The 12,318-nt window shown below is 51.9% G+C and overlaps 1 protein-coding gene across 1 annotated transcript; it reads left to right on the plus strand.

Moving 5' to 3' along the window:
* The first annotated feature begins 3,448 nt into the window (after positions 1–3,448).
* Positions 3,449–4,169, plus strand: DEFB136 (defensin beta 136). Its single transcript, XM_021706139.1, has 2 exons — positions 3,449–3,503; positions 3,940–4,169. Exons 1-2 carry the CDS (start codon positions 3,449–3,451, stop codon positions 4,167–4,169), a joined length of 285 nt encoding a protein of 94 aa, XP_021561814.1.
* Positions 4,170–12,318: the final 8,149 nt, after the last annotated feature.

Here is a 12,318-nt window from a genome sequence, read left to right on the forward strand (position 1 = left end):
AGACAGCTAAAAAAGCTGCGGAAAAATTGTTTTTAAAATGTCCTAAAAGCAGCAAAGCCTTCAGCCTTGTGCTGCATACAAAAACACGGAGACAGCTTTGAAACATAGTGAAGAACGAAGGAAGCAAGCTGCGAATCATATATCTGTGCTGCCATTTTTATATAGCTCAAAAACAGGAAAACTAAGCTACATCATTTAGTGATGGCTGCTTAGAAGAAAACCCACAAAGAGAAGCAAACGTATGCTGATTATCCAAGTCAGAGCCGCGGTTCACCTTGCCGGGAGGCTGGGGTTACTAGACCTTCTGTGGCATCAGGCCTTCCGGTGCTAGAAAAGTTCTGTTGTCTTGATCTGCCTGGTGTTTACACTGCATTTGCTATATATGACATCATTAAGTCATGGACCTACCATTTGATCTAGAAATTCCACTACTTGGTGTCTACCCAAAGGAAGAGAGGCCATTATTTTTAAAAAGTACACCTGCATATTTATAGCAGCACAATTCACAGTTTCAGAGATGTAGAATCAGCCTAAATGCCAATCAGCCCATCAGTGGATAATGAAAATGTGATATATATATATATATATATCTGTACACACACATATGTATAGTCATGCACACACACCATGGAATACTATTCAGTCATAAAAAAGAATGAAATAATGTCTTTTGCAGTAACTTGGATGGAATTGAAGACCGTCATCTTAAGTGAAGTAATGCAGGAAAGGAAAATCAAATATCGCATGTTCTCACAAGTGGAAGCTAAGTTAAGGGTCTGCAAAAGCATATTGGATAGTATAATGAACACTGCAGACTCAGAAGGGGAAAGATGAAAAAATCACCTGTCAGGTACAACATGCACTCAATAGGGTAACAGTCAGGGCATAAAGCTCAGACTCTCCACCACTAGACAAAGCAGTCATGTGGCTAAGCGTGGTGGTTCACACCTGAAATCCCAGCACCTGGGGAGGCCAAGGCAGAAGGATTGCTTGAGGCCAGGAGTTCAAGACCCACCTGGACTACTTACAGAGACCTCATCTCTACAAAAAAAATTAGCCAGACATGGTGGCATGCAGCTGTAGTCCCAGCTACTCAGAAGGCTGAGGTAGAAGGATTGCCTGAGCCCAGGAGGTTGAGGCTGCAATGAGCCATGACCATGCCACTGCACTCCAGCCTGAGCACCAGAATGAGACTTCCACTCAAAAAAAAGAAAACCAAAACAGAAAACGCCTACAGCATGCGTCCTTTCTCTGAGCAAGCTGTTTGCCAGTCTGAGCCTTGATATACCCGTCTCTAAAAGAAGGAGGTGGCTCCCACCGGGTCTGTGCCAGGTCTCTGGTAGCAGATGGCCGTGATAGGACCTGAGCTTTATGGGCAGGAGCCATATGCCCAGTGCAAAAGGGTCTCCTGGAAACTTCCCACAGGGTCACGTAAGGGGATCTTGGGCACCCACCCAGCCCTGGCTTCTCACCTTCCTGCAGTTCACTAACCCGCTCTCTTGCCCCACACTCGTTCCAACCACAGCAGTGCCCTATACACGTTGTTAGGGTCCAGAATAAACTCTCAGCAACATTTTGCCTCCACTAAGGTGCCTGGAGGGGGTCTGTGAAGGAGGAGGGAACACAGTGAGAGTCCACTACAGTGCTGGAATTTAATAATTGAATGTTGGCCGGACTCGGTGGCTCAGCCTGTAATCTCAGCGCTTTGGGAGGCCGAGGTGAGTGGATTGCCTGAGCCCGCGGGTTCGAGACCCGCCTGGGCAACTTGGCGAGACCTCATCTCTACAATAAATCAAAACTTAGCCGGGCGTGGTAGTGCGCACCTGTAATTCCGGTTACTCAGAAGGCTGAGGCAGAAGGATCGACGGAGCCCAGCAGGTCAAGGCTGTGGTGGCCGGGAGCGGCCACTGCACTCCAGTCTGGGCAATGGAGTGAGACTCCAACTCAAAAGTAAAATAAAATAAGATAAAATAATTGAATATTAATAACAATCATGAGTACCTAGTGTATACCAGCATGAATGCACAGTATTTTATAAGCTTTATCTCATTTCATCTTCAAAAATGTAAGACCCAGCCAGGCTCGGTGGCTCAGCCCGTCATCCCAGCACTTTGGGAGGCGACGAGGCGAGTGGATGGCCTGAGCCCACGGGTTCGAGACCAGCCTGGGCAACTTGGCGAGACCTCATCTCTACAAAAAAAAGAGAAAATAGCCAGGTCTGGTAGCACACACCTGTAGTTCCAGCTATTTGCAAGGCTGAGATGGAAGGATCGTGGAGCCCAGCAGGTTGACACTGGGGTGGCCATGAGTGTGCCGCTGCACCCCAGTCTGGGCGAAGGAGTGAGACTCCAACTCATAAATAAATAAATAAATAAAATAAGACACTTTTTGGGAAGAACCCAAGAGTCAGAGATGCCCATGAACATATCTAAGGGTCTAAGCCTGCACAGCAGAGCATAACCAGTAACACAGCGCCCTGCTGCCTGCCAGGCTGTACACTCAGAGCCCTGCGGCCATGGCCACCTGGGTGTGAGCCCGCCTTAAGGGGCAGAATCAAACCAAAGTCTGTGTCTTCTCCACTCCTGGACACCCATTACTGTCCCCAAGGAGGCCAGGCCTGACGACCTCGCCCCAGGGCTGGGTCTTTGCCGCTCCAGGGGAGAACCCTCTGGCTTCACCCCTGACACCGAGCACCCAACCTTGAACACATCACCGCATCGGCTCTTCTTGTGGGAGGCCAGGGGAGAGTTCCGGCCCATCAACTTTCAAAAGGGAGCTTCTCCCAGAGCCTTCAAAGTGCCCTGACCCTAGCCAACATTTCATCTCGCCCATTAGGAAAACAAAGTCCATCCGTGAACGTCCCTAGAAGCTCTTTCAGAGCGCCGGCCTTAGCCGGCCACCAGAAAAGGAGACAGTCCCATCCCCATCACTTCTGAGCCTTCTCATTCTGGCCAAAAGCCGACCCCTTGAGACCCTTCGAGTCTTGGAACACGGCAAGAGGTTCTTGCGTACATCCTTTCTGGTCTTAAATTAAGCCTGTTCCGTGACATCCCTTCTCTGGGACCCTGAGCGCTCACTGGGACCCCAGAGGAAAGGGGAAAGCAGACACTTTCGCTGCCATTCGCATACCAGGATACATCTGAAGTGAGAAGGAAAGCATTCAGGCCAGAGCACGAGGAACCTGGTCTCTGCTCCTCTTCTGCCGCTAGGAAACATTTCCGCCTCAGCTGAGCCCCGTTTCCTGCCATTTGCAGAAACGGAGGCAGCACTGACTGGCCCAGGGCCTCCTCTTCCTGGAAGCCTGCCGAAGCTTGTGACCTCCTCAGTCTTCCTCTCCAGGAAGAATGAAGCCAGTGCCCCGCCCCGGCCAGCCCAGCCCAGCTCTATAAAGCAGCCTGCCTCCCAGGCGGCGGATCTGGCAAGCCCCAGCTCTCTGCCCTCCCCAGCCATGAGCCTCCGTCTTTGCGGGCTACTCTTCCTCCTGGCGAGCCTAGTGCCTTCAGGTAAGGTGGGGGTGGGGTCTCCCAGGGCCTGAGATCCTTAGAAAAAGCCCCCTATGGGGATAAGCCTGGCCCGGGGGACACACTAGCATCAGATGGGCCAGCAGGCTAGGGATGCGGGTGAGTGGACTTCAGCCTCTGCTCCCGGCTTGTCTTGTTGCTCCAGCTTGGAGTCTGCCAAAGCCTGAGAGAGGGGCATGAATTTTGTGGTCCCCATATCCTGTCCGGCCACCCAGACTCCCACTTCCTCTCTCACTCCTCGGGTTAGCCTTCGATGCAGCCAACTCGCTCAGACGTGGTCAGGGCTGGGAGAATGGGGTCCGGGATTTGGATCACAAAAGAGTCAGCTGGCCCCCAGGAAGTGAGGGCAGGCCTGGGATTTCTCCCCGTCTTGTGAAGACTGGTTTTTCTTTGCTGTGGTTTGATTTCCTTCCTTCAGGAATCTGCATATTTGGAAACGATGGTGTGGAAGTTCGAACCTGCATTAAGCTCGAAGGCCTGTGTTTCTTCGGGTGTCCAATGGGATGGAAGTGGGTGGCATACTGCCACAACGTCTTGTCTTGTTGTATAAGACTCACAGCTTCTATACCGCCCCAATCCAGAGAACCATGGGAAGATAAACGTGTTGAGACTGATAAAATGAAAAAAGTGAATAGCTCAAAGACCTAAATTCCTGATCTGTGTGTAAGGATCTGAGAGCCTGTATGTGACCCGTGGGCAGTGGATAGGGTCTAGACTCTGACAACTTAGTGGCAAAAATTCCAGAAGGATTTGATAAAGAGGACACTGCAGGGATTAGCAGTAGTGGGAAACTGCCAGGGGGGGGGGGTGGGATTGGCAGTTGAGGGAAACTGCCAGGGAACAGAGGGCAACACCTCATCAACAAGGGTACCTGCATAATCAGCATTTGTATACCTAACCCTGAATTGTACCCCACTTCTTTAAAATTAAAAAATTTCAAAAAAGAGGTCACTGCAGTGAAAGATGTTCCCTATCCTTTTTTCCGACCAGCCATCTCCAATCATTAATTCCTCTCTCGAGTTCAAATTCAGCTTATTGATACAAGTCCACAGGCCCCAGCAATCACAAGTTCTGAGGATTAAACAACAGTTCACTCTGTGCAAGTTGCTCTCTTAAGTAGTTTACATGTATTAGCTCACAATACAACCTTCGGTTCCTGCCATGCTGCAGATGAAGAATCCTTTCCAAGGTCACACAACTAGCAAGAGTGAGTTAGTACTGGGTTTGAACCCAGGCAGTCTGGAGCTGGTATCTTGACCGCCAAACTGCACCACTCCTCAAGAAATCTAGTTACATGGTGGTTCTGATGAGGAGTCGAGAACCCAGCTAGGCCCCCGGAACCAGCAAGCCCCTCGAAACTCGTCCTAGGCCTCGACGCGATCATACTGCTGCTTGCCAGGTCGCAGCTGTGGTTTTCCTGAGTCAAGATCCCACACCTGGAAGACTGCTGCTGTCACCGCGGTGGTGAAGTGACGGGCCATGCACACCCACGCCACACCCACGGTTCCAGCCACACTTCCACCCACTGCAGGGCTCCCACCCAAGGGCAGAGACCTCCGGTCTGCATCAAGACCCTAATCAGCCCCTGCTAGGAAGGAGAAGGGCTGCTGAATTTCAGAGCCTCCCTTCTCTAAAGGGTCCTGGAGGGCACGCCCTGAGCCCCTGCACCGATGAGCAGGGGTGACCCGTCTGCACGGAGCTCCCCCGATCTCTAATCTCCCAAATTCCAGCAGTAAAAGAAAACCAGAGACCCTCGGGAGCCCACAAGGCTAGCTCCCAGGGAGTGTGCGTTGGCTAGTCCTGTGGGCAGTGGCCAGAGTGGTTCTGTGGTGTCAGGCTACCTGGTCGCTCATTTCAGCCCTCCCTCTTGCCCCCAAAACGACAAGGGGGCAAAAGCTCATGAAATAATATAAATGCAAGAAAATTAACATAAAAATATAAAATAAAAGAGAAAACTGGAGGGAGGGAAAAAAACTGTTATCAGATTTCAAAAGGGTCCACAAACTCAAAAAGGACTAAAACTCCCAAACCTTTTCTTGTCACGCTGACCTGGGACAGACCCAGCTCTGACATTGACAATGGGATGTGGAATCGACACAATTATTCTCAGCCAAGTCCAGCGAGCAATGGAATACTCCAAATTACTTGTGCTGAAAACCTGCACATGAAACAAATAAGGGAACTCAATCATCACACACGTGTTGGCCTTGCGGCCCATTCCGCGTGGTCACGGAGACAGTGACCAGTGCCTCCAAGGTGGCCACAGGTGCCATATCTCCCCACATCCCCACATCCCATGACTTTTTTTTTTAATTTTAGATTCAGGAGGGACATGCACAGGTCAGTTACATGGTATATTGCATGACGGTGAGACTTGGACTTCTACTGAGCCTGTCATTCAAACGGTGAGCCTGGTACCCAATAGGTGGTTTTTTCAGCCCTTGACCCCCCTCCACCCTTCCTCTTTGTAGGAGTCTCCAGTGTCTGTTGTTGCCATCTGTGTGTACCCAGTGTTTGGCTCCCACTTATAAGTGAGAACCTGCAGTATTTGGTTTTCTGTTTCTGCACTGATTCGCTTAGAATGACAGTCTCCAGCTGTAACCATGTGGCTGCAAAGGACAGGGCTGTGTTCTTTTTTATGGCTGCGAGGTCCCTGAATTAATCTTGACCAACCAGACCTCTGTCCCCAGAAATTTCAGTAAACGGCATCGCCGAATGAATGCCACTGGAGTATCAGTTTGGCATAGTGCTGTAGACTGTGTCAGGGTCGCAATCTGGCAGCCCTTCGGAGCCTCCTGGGTACAGGGCCATATTCCAAGCCTGTTCTAAGAGACGTAGGTATCTTCCTGGCATATTCCCTTTATGCTTAAAACATCCAGAGTTGATGTCTGTTCCTTGAAACCAAGAAATCTGAATGATGCTGAGAACCCGAACGAGGCCTCACCATGTGTTTGTATTAGGATCCAGTGAGGTAATGTACAAGATGACGTGTCTAACAGGCTTGGCCCTGGGTCATCTGGCGTAAAGGGCCTGGTTTTGTGTTAACTGGGTTCCAGGATGGAATCAGAACAGGCCTCCACACTAATCAACCCCTTCCCCCAACCCCACCTTACTATAAAATTCACTTTCCGAAAACAAATGTGGAAGTTTCCAAGTTTTCCTGAGTGTCATCACAAATTGCCACAAACTAGGTGGCCTAAAACTACAGCGATGCATTCTCTCACAGTTCTAGAAGCAAGAAATCCAAAATCAAAATGCTATCAAGGTAATGCTCCCTCCAAGAGTTCCAAAGAAGACTTCAGGCCAGGCGTGGTGGCTCATGCCTGTAATCCCAGCACTTTAGGAGGCCGAGGCAGGAGGATCACATGAGCTCAGGAGCTTGAAGCCAGCCTGGGTGACATAACAAGACCTTGTCTCTACCAAAAAAATCCCAAAATGAGTCAGACACGGTGGTGCATACCTGTAGTCCCAACCACTCTGGAGGTTGAGGCAGAAGGATCATCTGAGCCCAGGAGGTCAAGACTGCAAAGCAGTGAGCTGCAATCACACCACTGCACTCCGACCTGGGCAACAGAGTGAGACCCTCAACTCAAAAAACAAAAAAAGGAAGAAGAATCCTTTCTCGCCTCTTCCTAGCACCTACTGGTTGCTGCTGGCAATCTTTCGTATTCCTTAGTTTCCAGCTACACCACTCCAACCTCTGCCCCAATGTCACAGCACCTTCTTCCCTCTCCATGTGTGTTTCTGTGTCCTCACATGGCCTTCTTATAACAACAGCAACAGCAACAACGACAGCCGGGTGCAATAGCTGACACACGTAATCCCAGCACTTCAGGAGACTGAGACAAGCGGAATTCAACACCAGCCTGGACAGCGTAGTGAGACCTCATCACTCCAAAACATCCACACGTTAGCCGGCCGTGACAGGGCACACCGTAGGCCTAGCTCCGGGGGAGGCTGAGGCGGGAGGATCCCCTGAGCGCAGGAGACTGAGGCTGCCGCGGCGTGAAGGTGCCCCTGCGCTGCAGCCTCCAACCCAGAAAGAGACGGAGAGAGAAAGGGGAAAGGACGCACTGCGGGGCTGAAGGAAGCCAGTCCGTCGGAGGGCATCGCCTGGCATGGCTCCTCCCCCAGCTCCTGCGGCTCTGCTCGCCTGCACCAACGGCCACGTCCTCCTGCCCCTCCCGTCTCCCCCACCCCACAACCCGGCCCCCTTCCTCGGTGGGTTTTGCATAGGGCGGCCCTTACGGATCACGGGGCAGGCGCTGGCCATCCTGCTGCCTGCGCGGCCTCGGGGGGTCCGCCCGGGGGCTCCGGAGGGGGCGGAGAGAGCCCCGGGCAGAGCCCCCTTGTCTTTTCTGAAGTCCGGCCACCGCTTCCCTCGGAGGCCCTTCCTGGAGGGACAAGGCCAGCGTTCAACAGCGAGCCAAGCGGACGCGGTTCCCGCTGGGGCTGGGGCTGGGGAGGGGAAGCGCCAGAGCTCGCCGGCGCCCCACGCGTGTCGGCCTCGCACGAGTGGCCGCGCCCTTTGTGACCCGCCCTGCGCCACGGTCGGAGGGAAAAGGCCGGCCGGGGCGGCGGCTGGCACCGTCATCCCCGCTCCGCGCACCCGGCATCCCCGCTCCTTGGGGGGCGAGGCTGGCGGATCACTGGAGGCCAGGAGTTCCTCGAAACCAGCCTGGGCAGCACAGGGAGACCTGTCTCGACAAAAAAAGTCCAAAACTTAGCTGGGTGTGATGGCACGTGCTTGTCGTTCCAACTGCTTGGGAGACTGAGGCAGGAGGATCGCGTGAGCCTAGGAGTTGGAGGCTGCAGGACGCTGAGGCCGCGCCACTGTACTCCAGCCTGGGTGACAGCGTGAGACCCTGACTCTTTAAAAAAACGTAAAAAGTATTACTCCCCGCCATATTCTTATGACTCTCCTACAATTTATACCCAAGATAATAAGACAAAATAAAAAAGCAAAGTGGACTAACAAAGCCCAAGCCCCCCTGTGCTATCCTTTCTCTACAAGACCGTCCACTCTCCAAAATACTCTGTAGCTTGTGTAACAAATCGCAACACTTTACAGGCGAGACCTCATCTCTACGATAAATCAAAAAATTAGCCGGGTGTGGTAGTGCACGCCGGTAGTTCCAGCTACGTGGAAGACTGAGACAAAAGGATCGCCTGAGGCCAGCAGGTCGAGGCTGCAGTGGCCGTGAGCGTGCCACTGCCCTCCAGCCTGGGCGACAGAGTGAGACTCTGACTCAAAAATAAATAAGTAAAACCGACACTGGTACTCAGAGGTTCGTCGCAGCACAGTTCGCAATAGCAAAGATGTGACATCAACCTAAATGCCCATCAACAGATGGATAACGAAAACATGGTGTACATACCCCACGGAAGGCTGTTCAGCCATCAAAAAGAATGAAATGGTGTCTTTTGCAGCAAGTTGGATGGAATCGGAGCACATCACCCTACGTGAACTAACGCAGGAACAGAAAACCAAACGCCCCATGATCTCACAAGCGGGAACGAAACTCGGGATCTGCAAAGACGTGGAGAATGTCATGTTGGACACTGGAGACTCCGAAGGGGGTGGGGGACGGGGTGAAGGGACGAAAAGTCACCTTTCAGGTACAACGTGCACAGGCGGTAGGTACATACACTTAAAGCCCAGACTTCCCCACTGTACAGTGCATCCATGTAACCAAGAACGATGCGAACCCCCCTAAAGCTACTGAAATTTTCTTTAAAAATGAAATGGCCCCCAAAGATGAGAAAACCAACATCCAGAAAGGGGAAGAGATTCTGCCAGGATCGGGTCCCTTGTAAAGATGAAAACCAGCCTGGATGCCAGGCCTTCTATGAGGTGACCCAGGGCCCCAGGCTCCATGCCGTGAGTGTTTCGGGAAGGCAGCGGGTCGGAGTTAAACACCCTAAAAATATTTTTCAAATATGCCTGTCCCAGAGACTGGACACGTGTCAGATTTTTGTGTTTTTTTTTTTTAGAAAAACAAGTTTTCTATTTATTTAAAAATAAATTTGTAGTTACTACATTGCAGGCACAGGAATTCTTACACATACATCCTAGTTTGCATAAAAGGATTCAAAGAATTATGCATCAAAACTAACATAGAAAGTGTCCACATAACAGTAAAGAGAGGTCCAATCAATAGATACAAAAAGAAAGGGCGCTGCTCTTCTGGTGTGAGACTGTTTATAGCATGACACTCCAGGTCCAGAAGGAAAAAACAAAACAAATCTTCAGTAAAGCTAAATAATTAATTTGTTCTTAAACTCTGTATTATGTATCACATACAACATATCTGCTTGTGTTTAAACATCGTTTTCTGTACAAAATAAGCATAATTTTAATTTGAAAGTGTGTCCGTTTCAACTTTAACCCTTTAGATCAGTTACTTATTTAAAACGGAGCTAGGTCCTACCCATGTCTAAATATCCCATGACAGTATTCAACCGTTTTCTTAAAGATCTTTTTAAATGTGTCACTGTACAATGAGAAAACTCAAAGTTATGTTTTTGGACCCGATTGAAACAGCGAGAGACGTTTCAACTTTTGCTGGACTAGAGAAAGGGTGGGCCCAAGGGACTCAAGCCTCTCAGAGGCTTTGGAAGCTCCGGGGTCCAGCGCGCCCGTCTCTATGTCCACCGCCAGGGGGCGAGGCCTGCCTGCCTTCCCGGCTTGGGCAGGCTGCAAAGTCCTCTCCCATCCTGGGGGTCTTTCCGGCCCGAGAGGACCACTCCTGACACTTCCCGCTGGCGGGAGGCATCTTTCGACCGATTTGGGGAGAGAGGAGCAGGGCGCTGGAAAAGTGTGAACTTGAATACAGACGCCTCTCATCAGACCATGGGAGCCAGGGAGATGGCATTTCAGATTGTGATCTTGAGGGCTGGGGGCGCATATTTATCCCAGTGTCATAAAGGAAATCAATGTCCCCTTAGCAAAGGTAAGTTGATAAGGTGCATCCATTGGATTTTTAAAAATTATGTGCTCAGCCGGGCTCGGTAGCTCAGCCTGTAACCCCGCACTTTGGGAGACTGAGGTGAGTGGATTGCCTGAGCCCGCGGGTTCGAGACCCGCCCAGGCAACTTGGTGAGACCTCATCTCTACAATAAACCAAAAAATTAGCCGGGCATGGTAGCGAGCGCCTGTAGTTCCAGCTACTCGGAAGGCTGAGGCGGAAGGATCGCCGGAGCCCAGCAGGTCGAGGCTGCGGTGGCCGGTGTGGCCACTGCACTCCAGTCTGTGTGACAGAGTGAGACTTCAACTCAAAAAAAAAAAACAAACTAGCCAGGCATGGTAGTACGCACCTGTAGTTCCAGCTACTTGGAAGGCTGAGGCAGAAAGCTCATTTGAGCTCAGGAGTTCAAGAGTTCAAGGTTGCAGTGAGCTATGATCATGCCACTGCGCTCCGACCTGGATGACAGAGCGAGATTGAGTTTCTGAAAATAAAAATAAAACAAAAATTAGCCAGGTGCCTGGAGTCCCAGCTACTCAGGAGTCTGAAGCAGGAAGATGGCCTCAGCCCAGGGGCTCAAGGTGGCGGTGAACTAGGATCCTGCCACCGCACTCCAGTCTGGACGACCAAAAGAACCTGCAACTCACAACATGGCCACAGTAGGGTTGAGTTGCTCAGACATCACGACGCAGAATTGAAACCAGACCAAAAGAGCAATGCTGCGTGATCCTATGTACAAATTTCAAGAACACAAAAACGGAATAGTGGTACCCTCTGGCAGGGGTGGGCGCTGCTGGTAAGGGAGGACTCAGAGAGCAGGTTCTGGACTGTGTCTGGGTGGCACACAGGCGCGTATAGGCACTTATGAGTGTTCATCCATCTGGACACAAAAGATGTGTATACTCGATGCTAAACTTCCACTAAAAAGTCGCATGGCTGTGGGAAGCCTGCCACATTGCTCTTCTTAAAAACGAATCCGAAACCCAAGCTTTGCTGAGGCCTGGATGGAAAACTTGCAGACAGCATGGGGCCCCTCACACAGCGACAAACAGCAGACGTGCCCACAGAGCGAGGCCGAGCGTCCACAAGTCTCTTCATCATCTTGCACAGATTGTCGACCCTGCATCTTCCAAGATGCGGGCTCAGTCCGACGGCTGATTCATTCAAAGCCTCAGCCAGCCGGCGTGGCGAGAGGCGGCGGACGCCCCCCTCCCTGACATGTCCACAAGCGCCTGCTCTGTCTTCCTGGTTTCCTAACAATGCCCAGGCCCTGCCCTGGAGGACCCCACCCCCGCCCAGACCCCCAGCCCCGGGCACTCCCCAGACAAGACCCAGGCTGTCTTCCCCGCGGCGCCAGCCTGGGAAATGCAGACAGAGCGCAGGCCGGGACTCCCCCAGCCCTTCCCTTCCCTGGCACCAAAACAGATGACCTCATCAGAGGGACCGGCTCCTATCAGCCGGCCAGGCCTTGGGAGCAGGAGGGGGGACCCAGGCAGAGGCCAGCCTGGGCTCTGGTTACTTTGGCACAGGCGAGGGCTCTGCAGAGTGTCAGCCGCAGCCTTCAAGTCAGAGAAGCCACGGCCCTGCCCTAGGGGTCCCCGCTGCCCAGGCCAGCGCCACCCCTGTGCGAGGCCGCCTCTCCCAGCCTGAGCTCCTCCCTCCTTCACACACCCTGGGGCTCACAGCAGCTGAGCTGTGCACCCCGAGGGCAGCGAGACTCCCTTGCGATAAAGTCCCCTCACACAGTGGACTGCAGTCCCTTCCTTGGGTTGGTGTCAGTGGTGTCGGTTCAGCCCATCTGTCTGTAATCCTGCACAAAAATCTGGGGGGGG

The sequence above is a fragment of the Carlito syrichta genome, unplaced genomic scaffold, assembly GCF_000164805.1.
Source record: "Carlito syrichta isolate Samal-C Ts95f unplaced genomic scaffold, Tarsius_syrichta-2.0.1 Scaffold315185, whole genome shotgun sequence".
Taxonomy (NCBI): Eukaryota; Metazoa; Chordata; class Mammalia; order Primates; family Tarsiidae; genus Carlito; species Carlito syrichta.

Coding starts and splice junctions, on each gene's coding strand:
- DEFB136 (XM_021706139.1), top strand. CDS start 3,449: ATGAGCCTCCGTCTTTGCGGGCTACTCTTCCTCCTGGCGAGCCTAGTG. Junction 3,504..3,939: donor GGCGAGCCTAGTGCCTTCAG/GTAAGGTGGGGG, acceptor TCCTTCCTTCAG/GAATCTGCATATTTGGAAAC.